The sequence below is a fragment of the Patiria miniata genome, unplaced genomic scaffold (genome assembly GCF_015706575.1).
Source record: "Patiria miniata isolate m_02_andy unplaced genomic scaffold, ASM1570657v1 HiC_scaffold_20, whole genome shotgun sequence".
NCBI lineage: Eukaryota > Metazoa > Echinodermata > Asteroidea > Valvatida > Asterinidae > Patiria > Patiria miniata.
In genome coordinates, this window is record NW_024037059.1 from 36947981 (window position 1) to 36968937 (window position 20957).

Consider the following 20957-nt stretch of genomic DNA (forward strand, 5'->3'; position numbering starts at 1 on the left):
CATGTTAAATTACTTTCAGTTCGGGCCTGTCTCAATTCATATCTGGGACGAGTTCTTGATAAGGTGCGGGTAGAAACAAAAATCATTCACTTTGTCCGGAAGAAGCTCTGCACTGTTCCAGACATGTCGGGAAATTTTTCATCAGCAACTGCTTGACTCACCTGCTTAATTTCATTGCAGGAAGATTGCAGAGAAGTTGTTCAGAATCCTACACTTATACACGTTACAATGTCCACAACTTGTCCGAAACTCGTCCCGGATATAAATTGAGACTTGCGCTCCATTTAACAATAGAGGACCAAACTTGATTGCTTTTTTTTTAATCCACCAACAATCTGTCTCTGAATCCAAGGTGAGACCCCGATCCAGCAGGAGCTCGACGAAGTCAACCGACGCTACGAGGCCCTCCGTAAGCGCCTACAAATCTCCCTGGACGATCTGGAGATCGCTGACCGCTGCGTGGACGAGACCATGAACGTCCAAGACAACTTGGACTGGATCAACGCCGTGCAGACCAAGCTGGAGCAGACCAGACCAACGGCCACCGAGATCCAACCTTTGGCCGAGGAGGTCATGCTCTTCCAGGTAAGGGCTGGTGACCCAATATTCGCAAAGCAAATGTTAAATTTGACAGAGTTGAACAGAGAAATTGACTGGAGAGGGGTTTGCACCTGAGACCTTCGGATTGCTGTGCCGGTGCTCTACCAACTGAGCTATCCAGCACTATGTTGGTGGTTCCCCTATTTGTCAATGTCCTTGTTCAAGGAGTGCTAGTCAGAAGCCATAAATCCTTACATGCCATGTAGCCAGGGATCACACCCAAAGTCATGATGCCAGCAACATTAGCAATTCTGCAAACCCAGGAAATAGCAAACGGAGATGGCGAAAAGTGCTTTTGTTATTAATATTATTTTTGTTTGTGACTATTTCTTGCTTCCAACCCCACTTTACAGGAAGTAGCCGCCGACGTTGAGAGCAAGCGGCCCGACATCAGCGACACCCTGAGCAAGGCCGGCCACTTTGACCGGGAGTACGGCGAGCGGCTCAACCCGGATCAGCGCGAGGTCCTGAACGAGAAAGTGGGCCAGGTGCGGGTCGACTACGAGCATGCTGCCCAGAACGCCAAGGACTGGCTGAATGAGGATATGGCCAGGCTGGAGAAACTGAGACGAGAAGAAGAAGAGAGGGTTAGTACCAACCGTGGGCTCCTTGCGCAAACAAGAGAGGGCGCTTTTTGACCGCGTGCGCGTACTGGTTCACACACGTATGACGCGCGGTGTGCACAACTAATTTTATTCTGAGTGTGCACAAAGCCATGGAATCTTCGCGTGAGCATCAGGCGTCGTCGGCAATACGCTCAAAATGACTCTCCCAGTGGTCTCCCCAACTCTCCCTTTCTTACCATTGAGGGGGTACTTGCGCACGGAGCCCATATAGCCACATTAGATCATTTCCAACTACCCAGAAAAGTACTAACTGATTTAATGACAGAAACCTTGGTGTCAAATGCCCTGTGAAATTATTCCATCTTAAATTGGGTCGTTCAGAAGCAAACTAACAATTGAAGGTGTTTCAAAATAGGCTGAAGCGTAAATAGGCTACAGCGTTATAAAGCCAGTATCTAATCTTTGTATTAGCTAGAATCTATTCTACAAAATGACGGATTTATCAAAATGTTTTAAAATTTGCCTGTGTGTTGCAGAAACGCATCGAGGCGTTGATGAAGGAGAAGCTCTTGGTCTTGCTGGAGTTGATGGATTGGATCACTCAGGCCGAGGAAGCCTTAGGGTCCGAGCAGCCTGAAGCAGAGCAGTCCAAGCCCCTTGCATCTCAGCTGGACAACCACAAGGTAATAAACATATAAAAAGGTTTGTCAAAAAATAGGTGTTCCGTGAATAAGGCCAGCCCTCAAATTAGAATCCCTCCCCAGACCGTTTGGGGTTGAGCCCACCTAGTATGTCGAAGGGATTGGGACTTTGTATGTAACTGATCGGGCCCAGATTAACTCCACCAGGCTTCTGCATCATGCTCTGGCTCATCACAAAGGAACCAATTTGTGACGCTCTAATCCTCCAGTAGGCAACAATGCCTGTGCACTTCAAAGAGTTTGCCGCTGGTAATCCCGCATACCATTGCCTTTGTGTACTAATAAGATGTTTACTAATACTATAATCCTCCAACAATGGCCAGACTTCAATCTATGTTGCCTATTGTTTAAACCCTGAGTCACCAGTTCGAACTGATCGGGACGTCATGCTTCAGTAACCGGGTGGCTTCTGGGTTCATACCGATCGGGTTGAAAGGGATTGGCTTACCGGGCCCGGTACCCGAACGGTCTGTTTGCTGGTTCATCTGATAGCTGGCCTAAGCCAAAATGGTATTCCAACTCTACGTGTGCATAAGGAGATTCAACGATTTTTGCTTCGGGATAAACGCACACGAATCGATGATGACGTGGTAACTGAATCTGCATTCTGCAATTTTGCATGCAATCAAAAAGACGATGGTACGCTTCATTCGCACAAAAGTTGGGGCATATTAAACACCTAAAAACACTTCGCTCTCCGAACTTTTGAAATTTTGAGCTTACTTCGAAACATAACAATTTCTTTAATTTTACTTGTATTCATAATAAATTGGCATGCATACGGTGAATTGTGTATCCCAAAAGGAAAATCCTCGAATCGTGATGTGCACATGCCAAATTGGAATGCCAAACAGGCTGATCAAATATGATTAAGTTGATTTTGTTGTGAAAGTATGCCCTGGGCGCTGGACTCCATTCAAAACATTTGTTGAGTTTATCTTGAAACAAATTACAATCTGCTAAGCTCTGAAAATATTCGCTAAGCAAAAATCGGTTACCGGCTAAAATGTCTTTGTATGTTTATTACTTGTAACTGGTTCTCAATATTTTTATGTTTGACACTAAATTTGCTGGCAACATTTAAAATATCTACTACTCGTTAAGCATTGATTTTTTTCGCTTAAAAAATAAACCAGTTACAGGCCACAATGTCAAGGGATGTATACAGCCCAGTTTGCACAATTTTCATGTGTAGAACCGGCCTCTTGGAGCCTCTCCTGCTAAGCGAAATTTTCTTCTCTGTGACAAGTTGTCCAGTGCCCAATTTAGCAGAGTTTCTAAGCAACAGATACTGCTCAGCAAATATGTATACTTATTGGAAATTGGCTGGGAACCGGCCAAAAGCATGAATGCATTCCATGATATTTTGGCTGGTGACCTTTCTTTGCTGAGCAAGTATTTTTTTGTGCTTAGCAAGTATCTGAGCTTGGCAGTTACATGAAATTGTCCCCAGTTCTGTTTAGGTATACAGTACTTTTAACCTGTCTTTTCTTAAACTCCCACCACAGGTCCTCCACGCTGACATCACTGCCCACCAGCAGCCTGTCGCCCAGTGCGTCCAGGACGTGGATGCCTTCCTCAAGCAGTACGGTGACCGCATCAGCCCGGACAATGCCTCCAAGCTGGCCGAAGGTGGCGACAACCTCAAGTCCCGCTACGAGGTGGTCCTGACCCAGACCTACAACCGCCTGAACCAGCTCAACCCGGCCCTGGAGGACATCGGGAAGTTCGAGACGGACGTGACCGGCTTCGAGGACTGGCTCCAGGAGGCCGGGTCGATCCTCCAGGACCTTGTCGACAACGTCGGCACGGACTACCCGACGCTGAAGGGACAGCTGGACGAGCACCGGGTCTTCATGGAAGACCTGAATGACCAGAAGGGCGACCTGAAGTTCATCAGTATGAGTGGCAAGAAATTCCTGGATCAGTCCAAGGTAGGTCGATCAAGTCTGTTGAAGTTGGTTTCCTGTCTCTCCAAACACAGGACATGGAGATTCAGACATGAAGTTTCTATGCATAGTCCTCGAATTGATTGGAAAGCACTGTTTCGGAGCAGCCCAGGTTTTTATGACTTTTTGAGCATATTGCTTTTGGGTGCAAAGTTGCAAATAATGTTAAAAAAAACAAAAACATTATGTGATTTTACCATTGTCAGTAGTAACATTGCAAGAAGTGCTGTAAATGGAAAAAAAAAAAAAAATCTCCATGTAATTATTTTCAATTGATAAGTTTTTCTTTTGTAATTTAGAATTCACATTCTCATTTAATTGTCCGTGAGCAAACCTGTGACTTTTTGCCTTGCAAGTTCTCAGACAGAACTGAGTACACAGTGCTAAGAAAATAACATCGGAAATAGAAATGAACATCTCCCAGATGCAAAATTTGTGCTTACAAGACAGTTATATCCGGTTTACTTTCCAAACCCAATCTCAACAGGGCTACAGGAAGATGCTAGGGGACTTCCGCACAGACGTCCTGTCACGCCAGTTCAACCGCAACTTCCAAGAAGACCCGGAGCCCAGCGTGGTCCGGGAGCAGACGGCGACCATCAACGCGGGCGTGGAGACCCTCAAGAACCGGGCCCAGGCCCACGGCGCCACCCTGCGGGACCTGGTGGAGAAGCACCGCGTCTACAACGAGGCCGTCGGGGTCTTCTCGACCTGGCTGCCGGACGCCGAGGTCAAGCTGGAGAAGATGGAGCAGGAGCCGATCAGCGCCGACCCGATCGTGATCCAGAAACAGATTGACCGCATCCAGGCAAGTTGTAGCAGCGGTAGGGGGAGGGGAAAGGGGGAGGGGAAAGAGGGAGGGAGGGTAAATAGAAAGAGGGGTAAGTGTTGTGATCGAGTCTAAACAATTCTCATTCGATGATTCTTTGTTTAGGATTTCACTGATGATGTCGTGGGCCATGCCAGCGACTTGGAGAAGGTCAAAGACACAGCCGCCGACCTGACTGACACCCAACCAGAAACCAAGCCACAAGTCAACGAAACAACAGGTACAGGGCTCATTAAATTACACCAATTCAAAGCTGAGTAGGATCATGTGCAATTACATGGATAAGTACCTATCCATTCAATGACAGAAACCTCGTTGAAAGTGAAGTTAGAACTGGTATCAATTGCCCTGTGAAATTATTCTGCCTGAAATGGTATCATTTTGGAAGAACTCTAAAAGGGTCACTTTTCTGTAAATTGCTATTCAACTAAAAACTGTGAATAAACCGCAAAGGGAAACTGACTAGGTGCATTATAACAATTTATAAGTTGCACAAAGAAATTGACTGGAACTGGGTTTGAACCTGCGACCTCCGGATTGGATTGCTGTGCTCTACCAACTGAACTATCCAACCCCATGTTGGCGATTTCCCCAACGTTCCAGAGGTCATGGGTTTAAATCCTGCTCCAGTCAATTTCTTTGTTCAACTTTCAAATTACATCTTTGAGGGCTGAGCAGTGCAGTTCTTGCAAATTGATGAGTCAAATTCATGTTCTCTGTTTTTGAAACCCTTGCTCCAAAAGTGGATCTTACAGACCGCTATGAGGACCTGCTGGCCCGCCTGAGGGCCCGCCTAGCCCAGCTTCAATCAGCCCTGGCCGAGTCACAGAGCCTCCAGGAGCGACTGGATCTGCTGCTGCGCTGGCTGGACGAGGCCGAACGCAACGTCCACAAGATGGACAAGGGATCCATCATCGCCGCCAAGAAGGAGCCGCTGCATGAGAACATTGAGGAGCACATGGTGAGATCACAACTCACACCATATCTCTTAATCTGAATTTATGGAGGTGATGTAGTCAGGTTACTTGCGATGGGTCACAAGTCATCACAAGAATATCACAAATCAATCACAAGTCATCAGAAGAAAATAATAAGACAATCACAAGTCATCTGAAGAACATCACAAGACAATCACAAGTCGTCAGAAGAACATCACAAGACAATCACAAGCCATCAGAAGAACATCACGACTCAATCACAAAGTCATCAGTAAACATCACAGGTCAATCACAAGTCATCAAAAGAACATCACAAGTCAAAAACAAATCACTTACTTTGGACTGGCAGTGGATTTTCACTTGTGATGTACTTGTGACAGACTTGTGATGTACTTGTGATCTGTCACACGTAGCTCAACTACGACTCTGTGGCAAATTACCTGCAAGGAAACATCACACCAACATTGAGATTTAGAAGGGAAAAATATGATGTTTGGAACTGGATAAAAAATGGCCAGAACAGGGTACCTTCTTAAAAAAACATTGTTAACCCACAAGCACCTGTGGTACATTGTATTACATTGTACTTATTGCCTGATGAATTCACAAATACGTAGAGTGCTAGGGTGGTTTTGGGCAGTACCAGGAGTACAAGGCGGTGCAGGTTTTGGGCAGAAGAGAGTAATAGGTTAATAATTCCTTTTGTGTTTGCATGCGTAGTTGATCCACACAGACATCGAGGCCCACAGGCCGGCCGTGGAGTCCGTCCAGCAGGCCGCCGCCCAGTACCTGGAGACCTCCAAACCCAGCGAAGCCAAGCTGGTCATGTCCAAGCTGGACAGCATCAACGACCGCTACGCTCAAGTGGCGGACACAACCGACAGGCACGGGGACCAGCTGCGCCTGCTGCAGTCCAAGCTGACGGACTTTGACCGGGAGGTGGACCAGCTGGAGGACTGGGAGATGCCCGTCATCGAGGCCCTGGAGGGACGCGACCTGATGAAGATGGACATGAACCAACTCAGCCGCAAAATCAATGTAAGTCTCTTGCCTTTTTTTTCTCCTCCAGAAATGTTTTGTCCATGATCTTGATATAAATTTCCTCCTGACATATTTTTAACCTCTTAACTTAATTTTTAAAACTTATTTTTTTTCCCTCTCTATTTTGAAAAGAGCTTTTATTTTTGGTTGTCTTTGTGCTCAAACAGATCCACCCTGCAAGTAGACTGGTTCCTGGTCCCTGCCTCATTGATTCTGATAGGGTCAGAAACCAGTCTACTCTGCAAGAACTGAGTTTTGTCTGGCCGCTCAAAGAAATCTACAATAATATGAACAATTGGAGCGTTCGGTTCATTTAATATTGCATGGCAAGACCACAAACAAGTTTGTTTTTTTACTGAAATCTTACACATTATCCTCAACAGGACTACAGCAGCCAGTTTGAGAACCACCGGCCCCAGTACAAGCTGATCCACCAACTTGGCGAGGACATCGTCAAGAAGACCAAGGCCAAGGACACCAGCCACGTCAACGCTGTGCTGAGCAACGTGGACACCAACTGGAAGACGCTCTCGGACCTCCTGGAACTCAGGTAAGCAAAACACTCCTCCCACCAAAAAAAGTTAAAAGTGGGGACTTGTGAGACTTTGTCATGGACTTGTGAGGACTTGCGGTGGTATTGTGAGGACTTGGGGTGGTATTGTGAGGACTTGTGGTGGACTTATGATGTCTTGTTGGGACTTGTGGGCACTTGTGAGTGACTTGTGAAGGCGTGAGGACTTGTTGGAACTTGTGGGGACTTTTGAGGACTTGTTAGGGCTTGTGATGACTTGTGGGGACTTTGGATGACTTCTAATGACTTGTGGGGACTAGTGATAAAATGTTGGGACTTGTGGGCGCTTGTGAGGAACTTGTGACGACATGAGGATTTGTGAGGACTTGTTTGGACTTGTGTGAACTTTTGAGGACTTGTGGGGGCTTGTGATGATTTGTGGGACTTTGGATGACTTGTAATGACTTGTTTCATTTGACTACAACACTGTTCGGAAAAGAGTTTTTGTAGAATTCTCAAAATCATAATTCTAATCTCTGAAACATCCTGAAACTGTCTCCTGCAGGAAGGGCCAGCTGGAGCAGAAGCAGCGAGCGACGGCCAAGTACAACGAGGGCTACCGGGACACCAGCGGCTGGCTGACCGGCATGGAGCGCAAACTCAGCCAACTGCAGCCTGTGGCCATGGACAACAAGACACTGGACAGACAGGAGAAACAACTCAAGGTATGGAGGAGAAATACTTGCAATTGGGACTTTTCCTTTCGACCCCAATGTGAGCCGTGTTATGAACACTAGACAGTTCACTTTGGCAAGGGGTCTGCATTTCTTAATGATTTGAGCAGCGCAAAGCGGAATTTGGTTATTTTTTTCCTGAAAGTCTCAAGCATCCTTGGTAATTTTTTTCAACATATCGAGATGTGAACAAGAATTATTTTGGGCACAGCAATTCAGAAAGGAGTATCTTTTTGATGTTTTTGTTGACTGGTGGGTATTTAAACTTGGCGTGGTCTTTTGGTACTCAATTAGGCAACCATTTTATAGATTATAATGATTATTTTCCTTTAAAAAAAATCTAAATAGTCTAAAATGACTGTTCAAAATAAATATTAGTGCAGAATGATATTCTCCCAGGTGAGTTATTTTTAGCATTAAAACAAACCTCAGATAAGATTTTCCCCAGTTCTTTTCATAACCTCACCACCGTAAACTTAATCTTGTCGAAATCTGACATCCTCATAGCCAAATGGTTTGAAATGTAAAGGTTAAATGGACAGGAATCTGTTTTAGGGATCAAAACTGAGCTATCTGCAGATGAAAGATGATTTCAATATTGCAGAAACTTTTCTTTGACTCATTACCAATATCTTTCGGCTGATTAATACCCTTTGCGACCATGTGTTTTTGCAGCCATTCCAAGTGGAGGTGGCCACCTACCAACCTGCGGTGGAGGAGCTGAACCGCGTGGGCAACGGTCTGGACGTGCTGCTGAGAGAGCTGCAGGCTCCGCTGTCCACCAAGCCCCACTACCGGTCCAATCAACTCAGCGGCAGCATGACCAGGGAGCAGATGGAGCAGAGGGAGATCCAGGACAGGATGGACAAGAGCATCATCCAGCCTGAAGCACCAGGTCAGTTTTGTATGCCCTTGTTTTTTTTTTATCATGTTCTTTTCCGAATCCCTGTGTAATAATAATATCGGGGTCTTATATAGCGCATGTATCTACCAACAATTAGGTATTCAAGGCGCTGGAGATATGTCTATTATTAAAGAAAGGTACATAAAGTTTATGAGAAGTATGAGACCCATTATGTAGCACCTTATAAGGGTTGACAAGGTGCTGCGTCGCATATTGCAGCCACTGCCAGAAACACCGGGGCAAACCCCTTCTCTTAGCGATAAGTGTTACTGGGTTCTTTAACGTGCATTACACAACACTCGGGACCTACGGCTTTACGTCCCATCCGAAGGACGAAGCAATAATGGTAAAGTGCCTTGCTCAAGAGCACAAGCACCATGTTCCCACGGTCAGGATTCGAACCCACGTACCACGGCACACGAGTCGAACACCGTAACCATTGGACCACAGCACCCCACATTGGACCACAGCACCCCATGACATTTTCAGGGTTCCACAGTCATGGACAAATCCTTGAATTTAAAGCTGTCATGGAAAGCCATGGAATTTTGTTATTTTACAAGGAGTCATCGAGAGTTGATATTCCTAGAAAAAATCACAGATTCCTGCACAACCCATACGTGATGATGCGTCCTATTTAGCTATGGCAGTCTTCCACTTAAGTTTACCTCCTCTTTCTCATTGTATGCTCCATACTTGTTGTTTGTGATGCGTTTGTGTTGCTCAGTGGTCTTGTGTCAAACTTGAAGGCTTAAAGGCAATGGCGTCCCTTGCCTCAGCGTAATGACTGGCCAGTGTATTACAAATTGGCTTCCAAGACGCAAACACAGCGTAGGGAAAAGGCCATGATTATATCAATTGTTTTTGTCGCCTTGTCGCAGAGGATTCAGACATCCAGCGTCAGCTGTCGGACACCAACCGGCGCTACGACGCCCTGAAGGTCAAGATCAATGACCGAGAGGAGGACATTGACCTGGCCCGACTCTTCCTGGACCGGCTGGGCTTTGTGAATGACCGGCTGGACTGGTGCGCCACGGTGGACAACCGCTTGATGAAGAAGAAACCCACAAGCAGGGAGCTGGAACCACTCAAGAAGGAATACTCCCAGTTCCAGGTTGGTTTGCAGTTTTTCTGTCCTGCTTTTGAAAAAAAAATCCATCAAGTAAACCATAAGGGAAGCTTAATAGGTTCTCTTTTACATGTGACCAGTAGTCAGGTAATTTCACACTGAGCGCGATGCTGACGCAAATTTGTGGTAAGTCTTCAAGTTGCAATTTTACAAACTTGAACGCATTTCAACTCCGGCGAATTTTGCAGCGACTGTTTCATGACGTCACATTTGCCTTGCATTCTTGTGAAATGATGAACTGGCTTTATAGGTTGAACTACATGTAATTTGATCTTCAGGCTGACATCTCAGTTTGTTGAATGCCAGTTTGGGTGTTCCAGAAGAACTCCAGGTTTGAGTTCTGCCCCAGTTAATTTATTTCCGGGTTCAAATTCAAACTTCACCAAACAGAGAAATTTCAAGCTAGATAGCACAGTTGGTTCAGTAACAGTACCAGATATATATAAGAGTTAACAGTCTCGAATCCAACCTTGGTCGCTAAACTTCGTTAAAGTGATGATGTAGAGTGCAAGATGTTTTCCTTCTGTGGTGTGAATAATGAGTCATCACTGTTCATCCTACACTGACTTGTGACTGACATAATTACAACGCTGCATCAACACAACACCCCTCCCCCACCCCCCGGAAAATTGTAGTGAAGTGACTCAAAATTCCTGAATCCACCATCATGTTACAGTAAATCTTATATTTGAAGGTGATGAAGGGTAAAAAAAAAGGAAAAGATCGTATCAAAGAAATGTTTCATGTTTGCTACTTTCTTCAAAACAAACCTTGGATGTAATCCTTGCATTTTGTTTCCCCCTCTTCCCCCTCCTCACCCAGGATGTTCACGATAGCATCGGCTCCAACAAGCCAGCCGTCCTGGAGACCATCGTCATGGGGGAGCAGTTCCTGCAGGAGAACCGGGGCCGGCTCTCCCCCGAGCAGCAAGAAGAGATGCAGCGCAAGATTGACGAGCTGCGGTCCTACTTTGACCAGGTGGACAACCGCAGCGACAAGATCAACACGGACACCCAGCGCACCATCGACAGGCTGGAGAAGGAACTGGAAGAAGAGGTAAGGAAACAGGGGGAAGACTTTCTTGTTTTCTGGATATCGTCCAAACACAATGCTGGGGCCACTCAAAGGCAATTTTTGATATGGACAGGGATTTTTGTGTTACAGGGGTTCTTACACTGCTCTTTGTAGGTCCAGTTTTTGTTGGGTTGCTCAACATATAGTCTTTTGCTATTGGATCCTGTGCTGGTACTTGTGTTCTTGGGCAAGACACTTTACTACAATTGCCTGTTCACCCAAGAGTATAAGTGGGTACCTGTAAGGGTAGAGATCAACTTGTGCTGAACTCCGTCTTGGTGTCATGGCCTGATGGCAGGGGTAATAATTGTCTAGGCATCAGTTCATACAGTCGTAAAGAAGAAAGTGACTGGCAAACTTTAATTTCATATTATCTTCTGAGAAGTTTCAGTATACTGTCAGAAACTTATATTTTGTTCCCACCCTAAAGTTCCTTTAGTCTGAGGTTTATTTGTTTGCCATCAACTTCCCTTTAAAATGGTTCATGATGTGACTTGGCCACTTAAACTAAGTGACTGGCAAACTTTACTTTCATATTATTTTCTGAGAAGTTTCAGTATACTGTCAGAAAATTATATATTGTTCCCACCCTAAGGTTCCTTTAGTCTGAGGTTTATTTGGTTGCCTTCAACTTGCCTGTAAAAAGTTCTTGGTGTGACTTGGCCCCTTAAACTAATTTTTCGGACCGGGATTGTTAGCTCAGTCCCATGTATTCAACAAACCCTCTGTCCGCGTTTCTCCTCAGCTGCGTCTGCGTAAGATGTACAATGATTCCAGCCAGTCCGTGACCACGCTGATCGACTGGGTGACAGAGGTAGAGAAGCGGCTGGCAGCTGAGCAGCCGCAGAGCGAAGAGGTGCCACCACTGACAAAGCAGACAACAGATCACAAGGTAAAGACAATTTTAAAAAATTAAATCATCGTAAATTGTGCTGGGATTTTTTGAAATAACAAAATAGGCAATTCCGGCGTTATGTTCTGTTCGTGACAGGGCTTTTAAGAGCTCAGTAAATAAACCTGAAAATGTATTTTTCAAATCTTATGCATCCATCATCTAGTTATAGTCAAGGAGATTACAGACTAGGGGTTTTGGATAAATTCTCTGTTTCATTTATAAAATATCATGGTTCTTTGGCTCCATCAAGGACATTACACTTCCTTTCATAACGCTGGAGTTGCCCAAATAGTAGTAGAAGGGAATAATTTTATGAAGATGAAATCATAAATTGCTTAAAAACACAAGTCTGGATTAAAAGTTGGTTTCGTTTCATGTTTTCGGAATATATTTGCTAGCTATGATATGTAAGTTTTGTTGTATATTTGATAATTAATCGAAAAAGGTGACCCAATAAAATAGCAAAATGAGTCCCAAGTTTCCTTTTGAGTAAAGTTTTTATTTCTTTTGAAAAGACTTTGCAAAAGGGAAAACATGGGAAACTTTCAACATTTCCAACTCACATAATGACTGCATATCTTCAGATGTCAAAAGTGATATATCGAAACGGAGAGCAGAGCATGCTCTTTGTAATGCATTTCAAAAGCGTGGAAAAATGTCCTTAAGACTCATTTTGTTGGATCCAGTTACGCATTTGAATATTTGTCAAAGTCAATATTCAGAGCAATATTAAAAACCTGTAAAACCCTGCAAGTTCAGTTTCAAGTGAAGGTACATGAAGTGTTAAAGTAACTGTGTCACACAGCGAGTCACTGCTCCAGAAATTAGCACGGTGCAGGGACTTGAAGTGTTATCCATACTCCACAGAAGATTGCCTCAAAGGAATTTGAAGTGTGGGTGCTATGTCTATGGGAAAAAGGGGTTTTGCAAAACTTAAAGGGTTTTTGAAGTGCAGAAGACTAGGAGGGTTAATAAGTTGTATCCTCCGTCTTTCCCTCAGTCTCTTCATACAGACATCCTTGCCCGGCAGCAGCCAGTCATGGAATCCATCCACACCGCCAACCAGCTCCTGGACCAGTACAACAACAGGCTCAAGGACCAGGACATGTTCAAGCTGCGCAACTTTGCCGACGACCTCAAGACGCGCTACGACCAGGCACTGGGCCAGTCCTACGGCCGGCAGAACAAGCTGTCCTCACAGACAGAGGAGCTGAAACGCTACGAGGGCGACAAGGACGAGATGGAGACATGGCTGGAATCCGCAGAGCAGGCTTTGGAGTCGGCCCAGCGCCAGGTGGGCACCACCCCGGAGGAGCTGGAAGCGCAGTACGCCGAGCAACGGACGTTTGCCGACGATGTCGTGAACCATGGCGCCGACTTGAAGTACCTCAACAAATCCGGGGAGAAATTCCTGGACAGTGCTAATGTAAGTAGTGTCTTTTTAATCAAGTAACACACTTGCTACATTTGAGTACAAACACTTTGCTCTGTTCAGGAGGAACATTCTTTAAAATTCAGCAATGTATGTTTGGAGTTTTGATAGAATTTTGCATTCTTGGGAGATTTTTTAAGCACTGTGTGGTCAGTAGCATCTGAGAGCTTGTGAAAAAAATCACAAATTGTTGATCACAACCTGCTGCTTACGGTTGCAGGTGTTGTAATTGCACTTTTTTTCCAACTTTATTCAACAGGGCTACCGTGAAGAGCTCGGCGAGTACCGCTCGGCCGTCCTGTCCCGCGATGAGCAGCGCGCCTTCCGGGAGAACCCAGAGACCAGCCGCATCCGTGACAATGTGGGCGTCGTCAACGACCGCTACGACAACCTGAAGCTGAAGACCAACGACCACACCAACCGGCTGAACACGCTGCTGGACAAGCACAGGCGCTTTGCGACCAACGTGCGTGGCACCGACCGGTGGTGCGACGAGACCCGCGTGGATCTGGACCAACTAATGGCCGAGCCCATTGCCGCCGAGCAGGTCAACATCCAGAGGCAGATCAACGACCTCAAGGTACCCATTATTATTATTATTTTTGTTGATTATTCAGATCACAATATTAACGAAAGAGGAATGGCAGTGCATTCGGTCACCTCCAGGTAGACTGGGAAAATCGGATATATATGGGTGATGGTCAGTAGCCAAGGTAAAACCCCAAACGTAATTACTGTACTTTTCATTGCATATCGCCAGAGATATTGTAACGGGCTCGAAAACTACTGGTACAAGTACTAATGACTGGGGCCCTATTGCTAATGGGAAATTCCAGCGTTATGCAATGTCCTTCACAGAACTTTTAAGAGCTCAGTGAATAGACCTGAAAATGTATTTTTCAAATCTTATACATCCATCATCTAGTTATGGTCAAGGAGATTACAGACTAGGAGTTTTGGGATCTGAATCAATAATTAGATATCATGGTTACGTGGCTCTGTCATGGACACGACACTTCCTTTCACCACACTGAAGTTGCCTTAATGCAAGAATTTGGACATGTCATATCAGACTTTTATAAGCAAGTTCATACATCTCAATTTTCAGTTTGTTTGGTATGGTATTGCTGGGAAAAAAATTCCATACTGGGCCACCACTCATATTCCCTAATATGACCTAAAGAGTACCAAAAGTTGTAAATCTGATGAAGAAACACCATTGAAAGAGTGCAAAATTTCTTAGTTAATACTCTAACTTTTTCTGTCATTGCCCATAGACTTTGTGCAGGAGGTCTGAATGGTGGTCCAGTATGGAATTTTTTCCTTGCTGTTTTTTTTTTAAAACTGTTTCAGGGTTTCTTTTTTGCAATAATTGATTTTGACGATTTCTTTGCTAGGCTTTGAATGACGATGTCGTCCTCCATGGCAAAGATGTGGAGGCAGTCAAAGACACAGGCAATGAGGTTGTCGAAGTCCAACCAGAGACCAAAGAAGCAGTCGACAAAACCAAGGGTAAGACAAATATTCACCAAAATAACAGATTTTAATATAAAAATAACAGAAATATCTCTGTCAACTGCCAATTCCTTAGAAATATCCATTTATTTGAATAGAATAGTTAAAAGAAATATACTCTTAATTGTAATCCTTTTTCTAAACATTTTTCTCTCTAAAAGGAGAGAGTGAATTGAAGGCATTTAGGATCATTTGCTTTTCATGTATTTTGTTCGTTTCCAATAATAACACCACTCAAAATCCAAAGAAGAATGCTCAAAACGTAACCTGTTGAAATTTCAGCTCAGTGAATGTTACACTTTTCGAGAAAACAGTGAAAAACATGCAAAATCTTTTTATCACGAAACCCGATTTTGTCATGCGAACTCTTTATTTCAAAAATCAGTCAATTAAGTGATCAGCAGAAATCATCCAAATTTCTTGATTTCTTCCAAATGACAGCAATGGAGTAATGTCACGGGTTGTTTAGTACCAGTACGATCTTTAATCCAAGTAAGCTTTTTGATAGTAAATCTGCAGGTTACCTTTGGGATAAATGCAAATGATCCTATGCCTTTAATGCCATGATGTGGACACATTTTGGCGTCTGTTGAAGAACGTTCGGGGAGAGTGACTCTACTTTCTTTTTTTCATGTAATCATCGCAGCTGGCATTCAGCAGAAGTACGACGCACTCGAGGGCGACATTGCCGACCGCATGCGTCAGCTCCAGAAGGCCCTGGCTGACTGCCAGTCGGTCCAGGAGAGCTTGGACGGCCTGCTGAAGTGGCTGGAGGACAAGGAGAAGGCCCTGCTGAGGATGGAGAAGGGAACGGTCATCGTGGTCAAGAAGGAGCCGCTGGTGGAGAACCTACAGGAATACAGGGTTAGGGCTGGCTCATACTTGGCTCAAACGCAAAGTGAATTCATACCGTCCTCTCAAGACCATCACAAGACCAGACACAAGGCTAGCACAAGACCAGTCACAAGACCAGCCACAAGTAACAGTGGATAAAAAATAACAAAGGAATGCCTTCGTCACAGTTCATTTGAATAGCTCGTGACTTGAACTGAGACTGGAGGTCTTGTGTTGGTCTTTTGATGGTCTTGTGATTGTCTTGCAGGGTCTCGACTACAACATTGCTCTCAAGCCCTTGCGCTGCAAATCCGACAGTATTGAATACGGTTTATGGCTTCTGACTATCGCCCCTTGAACGAAGACATTGACAAACTGGGGAACTGCCGACTTAGGGCTTGATAGCTCAGTTGGGAGAGCATCGGAATGTATTCCAGAGGTCGCGGTTTCAAATTCCGTTCCAGTCAATTTCTTTAAAATAAGCAGTTTATGATGTTCCAAGAAGCTCTTCTAAATCTTTCTTTGTCTTTTTGCTTAGCTTCTGGAGAAGGACATTGAGAACCATCGTCCGACCATCGACCGCGTCCTGCGCTCCACAGCTGACGTGGTCCGCCAGCTGAAGCCAGAGGAGAAGGGCATCTACCAGGACAAAGTGGACAACTTCCAGGAACGGTTCGGGGATCTGACCGCCTCACTCAAGACACATGGTAAGAGGGTTAGCATTCTGGGTTATTAACACCGTAACTCCCAATGCATTCTTGCCAGGAACCTTCCTTCCGATTCCATGAAACTTTATGCAGGGCGTAACTCCACTTGCGCCACAATTTATTTTGTAAGACACATTTCACAAAAGTTTCGTAAGGCTTAATGGTGCATTTATACAACAAACTATGGTGTAAATTAGACAATCATTTTTAGGTGGTGTTAAGTTATGGTATAGCAACTGAAAATCAAGCCAAAGCAAGCCAAATTCCATCTTATTACTGTGGCAATGAATTTCGTTCTCAAATAAACTGTTGGTAAACATCTCCAACTCTTCTGTATCTGACATTCCAGGTGAGTTGCTGCAGACACTCTCAGGCGACCTGGTTGACTTGGAGAAGCAGCTGGACACCCTGGAAGAGTGGCTGGTACCCTTGCTGGAGGAGCTGGAGTCGGCCGACTTCAACCGCAAGGAGATCCCAGAGCTGGAAGAAACACTACAGGTGAGGATTCTTCAAACTTGTATCAATTTTATCCTGGATTTATTTCTCAGGGTATTTTGTTGTCTTAAAGTGTTAGGAACCCTGTAAATACTTTTAGGTTTTGCATGACTCTGGAACACCGATCTTAAACAAGTGTAAGTCAGTCAAACTTTATAGCCCGTTTTGTGATTGCCTTGACCGTCCACAGTTCATCAACCAGGACGTTGAGAGCCACCGCCCAGAGTACCACACCATCCATGACATTGGAGAGCAGCTGATGCACCACCCCAAGGCCGGCGACACCTCCTTCGTCACGGCCGTCCTGACCAACCTGGACCAGAATTGGCAGTCCCTGGACGATGTGTTGGCCAAACGGTATGTCAAAGCTTTTCCTATCTCAAACCTAGTCTGGGCAAGGGATTCAAATTCCTGATGCTGTACGGCCCACTCACTGCAATGCTTCATCAATACATGGTCTGAAATATACATGGTAAATTTTGATCAGAAGAAGCACAGTCCTGAAGCATCTTTACAGAGGAAGGCACTCGAGCATGGGCACAAGGTGGTCATGGCACTCAAATTCTAATCACATATGTCGTTCTAATCATATAGCTCGTTTTTCACCATTGCACAAATGATGAACAGTGAGTATGTTTCATTGTATATTGTTACATGTGAAAAGAAAGGCTGATATAAATCTGACTAGAAACCTGAACTCATGTGAAAGTTGATTGTCTCCCTTTTAGTATCATTGAACGAGCTCTCAAGTACACATACAGCCAGACTCTATGACCAAAATGATAGATATGAATACCTTATTTCAGACTGGCATTTCAGAATTCTCTTCATGAAAGATAAACTATTGCAGTCATTTGAAATGATTCCAGAGTCCAGTCAATGGAAAATTTTGTTCTTAAAAGTCACCTGTCTGAAGCAACTTCTATTTGGGTCGACTTGAGTAGCTCTGAATACATTTTGGTTTGGTACGACTCGGTAACACCAGTCAGAATTTGATGTAAGACAGAGTTCAGATTAAATTGAACCTTGTTCGTCTCTTTGCAATCCTCCTTTTTCTGAGTAGACTTCAGCAGCTTGAGGACCGCCAGGTGGCCACCAAGCGCTACGAGAGCCGTGCCAAGGAGACCGACTTCTGGCTGGACGGCATGGAGGGCAAGCTAGGCAAGCTAGACCTGACGGTGCAAGAGGCCAAGGCAGTGGACCTCCAGATTCAACAGCTCAGGGTAAGCTGGTGTTTGAGCTCTCCTAGCTCAGTTCTGAGTTTTAAAAAAATTGGCTGTCATGAGACGATATGGCCCATCAGGCCGGCGTTTGTCTCCGGTTTCTTTGCCATGAAAGGACAGGGAACATTTCTATTCCCCCTGGATGGGATGCAAGTCCATCGCAGGTTACTCCCCAGCTGATGCCTGTGTCATATGAAAATCACACCCCTATGAAAATCAGACTCCCATGAAAATCAGACTCCTTTTACCATATTATTGGTTAAACCCTCCTCAGGGTCACTCTCCTAATTATCTTCACTTGGGCATGCGCAATACTACCAATGAGTCCGTATTTTACAGAGTCCTAAATTCACGCTACACCGGTACCCATTTATACTCCTGGGTGGAGAGAGGCAAGTTGCGGTGAAGTGGCTTGCCTAAGGACACAACCTATTGCCAGCAGCTGGATGTGAACCCCTGACCTGCTGATCGTAATTCATGAACTGTTGAGTCAACGGTTCCCGGAGTAACCGGTTTCCTTCCAATGCTTTTCCAATGCAGCCCCTACAGCGAGAGATCACAGACTACCGGCCCAAGATCGTGGAGGTCAACAAGGTCGGCGCGGCCCTGGACAACCTGATCCGAGAGGTGATGGGCCCCGTGGACGCCCGACGCCACTACTGGTCCTCACAGATCGGTGCCCAGCTCCAGACCGACTGGCAGCCGCAGAAGGCTAGGCCCAAGGAGCCAGCCGACCAGTTAGACAAAGGCTTCCTGGAAGGTACGTTTATGTCCGATTTCACTACGACTGCAGCTATGGATTTGCTTTTTTTAATACTTTTAACATATGAAGTGATTTTGTAGTCGTAGCCAAAAACAGAGATGTTTTTGTTTAATTTGGGGGCTTCAGTTTTTCTTCACACATCACACATTGCAAGTAACCTCAAGACATATTAAAGATACTTCGGTTTACAACTAACTTCTGTTTAAGAAACTTTTGAATCCATCTTGGACAAAAAGATTAAACGTTCCATCTTGATAAAATTATTTCCCTGAATTTTCATTTGACCAAAAAAGAAGAAGATGCATTCGAGTTATTAGTAGCATAGTCTGCAAACGTCTGTCATAGTAACAGAAATTGACAGTGGTGTACAATTCGATGAGGCTGTAGCACATTTGAAGCATAAAACATAATGCAACTTAAAATTGTTTTGACTTCATTCAAAACACAAAATGAAATGTTCCATTTTGTTGATGTCCTTCGTGATATTTATTAGTTATCCAAAAGGGAAATTGTCAAGCTCTTTTGCAGTTGGAATACCAAACTGGTTTAATCAGCCAATTAACGGAAAGCTCCCAGAGAAATCTAGCTACCCAAATTTAAAATGTGTCGACAAATATATGACGAGTACATTCTTTGGCCCTATTCAAATGCAGAGGACACAGAAGTGGAAAAGGAACTGGAGACCATCAACCGTCGTTACGATGACCTGGAACGCCGCCTGACCGACGTGCTGGAAGACCTGCGCATTGTGCGTCTCTGGGCCGACAAGGTGGAGTCGGTCCAGAACATGCAAGAATGGGTCAGCTCAGTGGACGTCAGACTGACCGAGACGCGACCGACCAGCCAGGAACTGATGCCGCTCAGCCGGGAAGTTGAGAAATACCAGGTGAGTTGTTATTGTTTCTTTGATGGGAAAATGCTGCCTGTTCATGTGGTGAGCATGCTATTCTCATTTGGGAACGTTCTTTGGGCATTCTCAAATTTGGAACGTTGTGCCGTGCTCAGAATCGACTAGAGAATTATTGTTTGTAGTTGGGATCAGCTGAATCAAAAGTTTGGTTTTGCCCAAAAAAAGTTGTCTGGAGGAAAATTTTGGTCCTGCAAAAAATCAGTTCCTCCACAAGATTTTGGTCTCGAACAATACTTAGATCAATTTTAAATCAAAGTTTGACATTTAGCTTTGATTTTGGAAAATTTGAAAACATGTCTGAAAGGGTGGCACTTACAACCTAAAAATATTGTTGAAAAAAGTTTCATTTTTTTTTCACATTTCAGTATTGATTTTGACAATTTTTTATGTGGAGAATATCAAGAGAAAAAAATCAAGAAACTGCCATCGGTAAAACAAGAATTTGTACCCCTGATATGGGTTTTGCAGACTCACTGCAGATTTTATCATGAAATACGTGGAATAACGCCTTCGTCCCTGTTCCATCCCAAACCCTGCCTGTTACTCCCTGTACAGTCCAACTCTGCCCCAGCACTGTGTTGTTTTTTTGCAGTCAAGAGAAAATAAATAAAGTATAGTGCAATGTATTACAGACGCTAATTGCTTAAACGTCTAATACCAACCAATTTTCTCAAACAGCCTGTACATACCGAAGTGGCCGACCACCGTCCCATCATCCTGGAGGTGGTGCACAACGCGGAGCAGTTCCTGCGTGACCACCGGGACAGACTGTCCCCCGAGCAGCAGAGCAAGCTGAAGGTGATGACCAACGACCTGCGGGGTAACTACGAGCAGGTCTCGGTCAAGAGCAACGACTGGCTGAAGGAAGCCCAGATACTGATGGAGACGCTCAAGTCCCAGGAAGACCAGCAGGTCCGTACCCCAATTTCTGCTCATCAAATCTTCTTACTAAGCAAATACCTGCCAGGTACCAGTCACAGGCAATGTTTTCCTATGACTTTGCGGCTGGTACCCTGTTTTGGCTAAGCGAATGTTTTCTGGCCTTACCAAATTTATCAGGCATTAGGTTATTTTTTATGAGACTTTAGTCTGAAATCAGACTTTGGAATCCCACTGATAAATAGTATCAGTGTAGAAAGAAATGCATCTTTCAGACCTTCATCCAATATTTAGCAAATTTCTGTTCTTAACAGGTCCATACATTTAA

The 20957-nt window shown here is 44.7% G+C and overlaps 1 protein-coding gene across 1 annotated transcript in view; it reads left to right on the forward strand.

The window, feature by feature from the left end:
- Positions 1-20957, forward strand: part of LOC119728943 — a 288712-nt gene that overhangs the window by 167797 nt on the left and 99958 nt on the right. The window contains exons 121-145 of the mRNA XM_038201391.1: positions 353-585; positions 954-1187; positions 1703-1849; positions 3376-3801; positions 4304-4624; positions 4751-4865; positions 5389-5606; positions 6304-6621; positions 7008-7174; positions 7701-7860; positions 8545-8764; positions 9655-9887; positions 10725-10958; positions 11722-11868; positions 12872-13297; positions 13563-13883; positions 14701-14815; positions 15465-15682; positions 16191-16359; positions 16709-16857; positions 17045-17211; positions 17918-18077; positions 18618-18837; positions 19494-19726; positions 20429-20662. Coding sequence (XP_038057319.1) covers positions 353-585; positions 954-1187; positions 1703-1849; positions 3376-3801; positions 4304-4624; positions 4751-4865; positions 5389-5606; positions 6304-6621; positions 7008-7174; positions 7701-7860; positions 8545-8764; positions 9655-9887; positions 10725-10958; positions 11722-11868; positions 12872-13297; positions 13563-13883; positions 14701-14815; positions 15465-15682; positions 16191-16359; positions 16709-16857; positions 17045-17211; positions 17918-18077; positions 18618-18837; positions 19494-19726; positions 20429-20662 — 5585 coding nt within the window. The remainder of the gene's footprint in view (positions 1-352; positions 586-953; positions 1188-1702; positions 1850-3375; positions 3802-4303; positions 4625-4750; positions 4866-5388; positions 5607-6303; positions 6622-7007; positions 7175-7700; positions 7861-8544; positions 8765-9654; positions 9888-10724; positions 10959-11721; positions 11869-12871; positions 13298-13562; positions 13884-14700; positions 14816-15464; positions 15683-16190; positions 16360-16708; positions 16858-17044; positions 17212-17917; positions 18078-18617; positions 18838-19493; positions 19727-20428; positions 20663-20957) is intronic.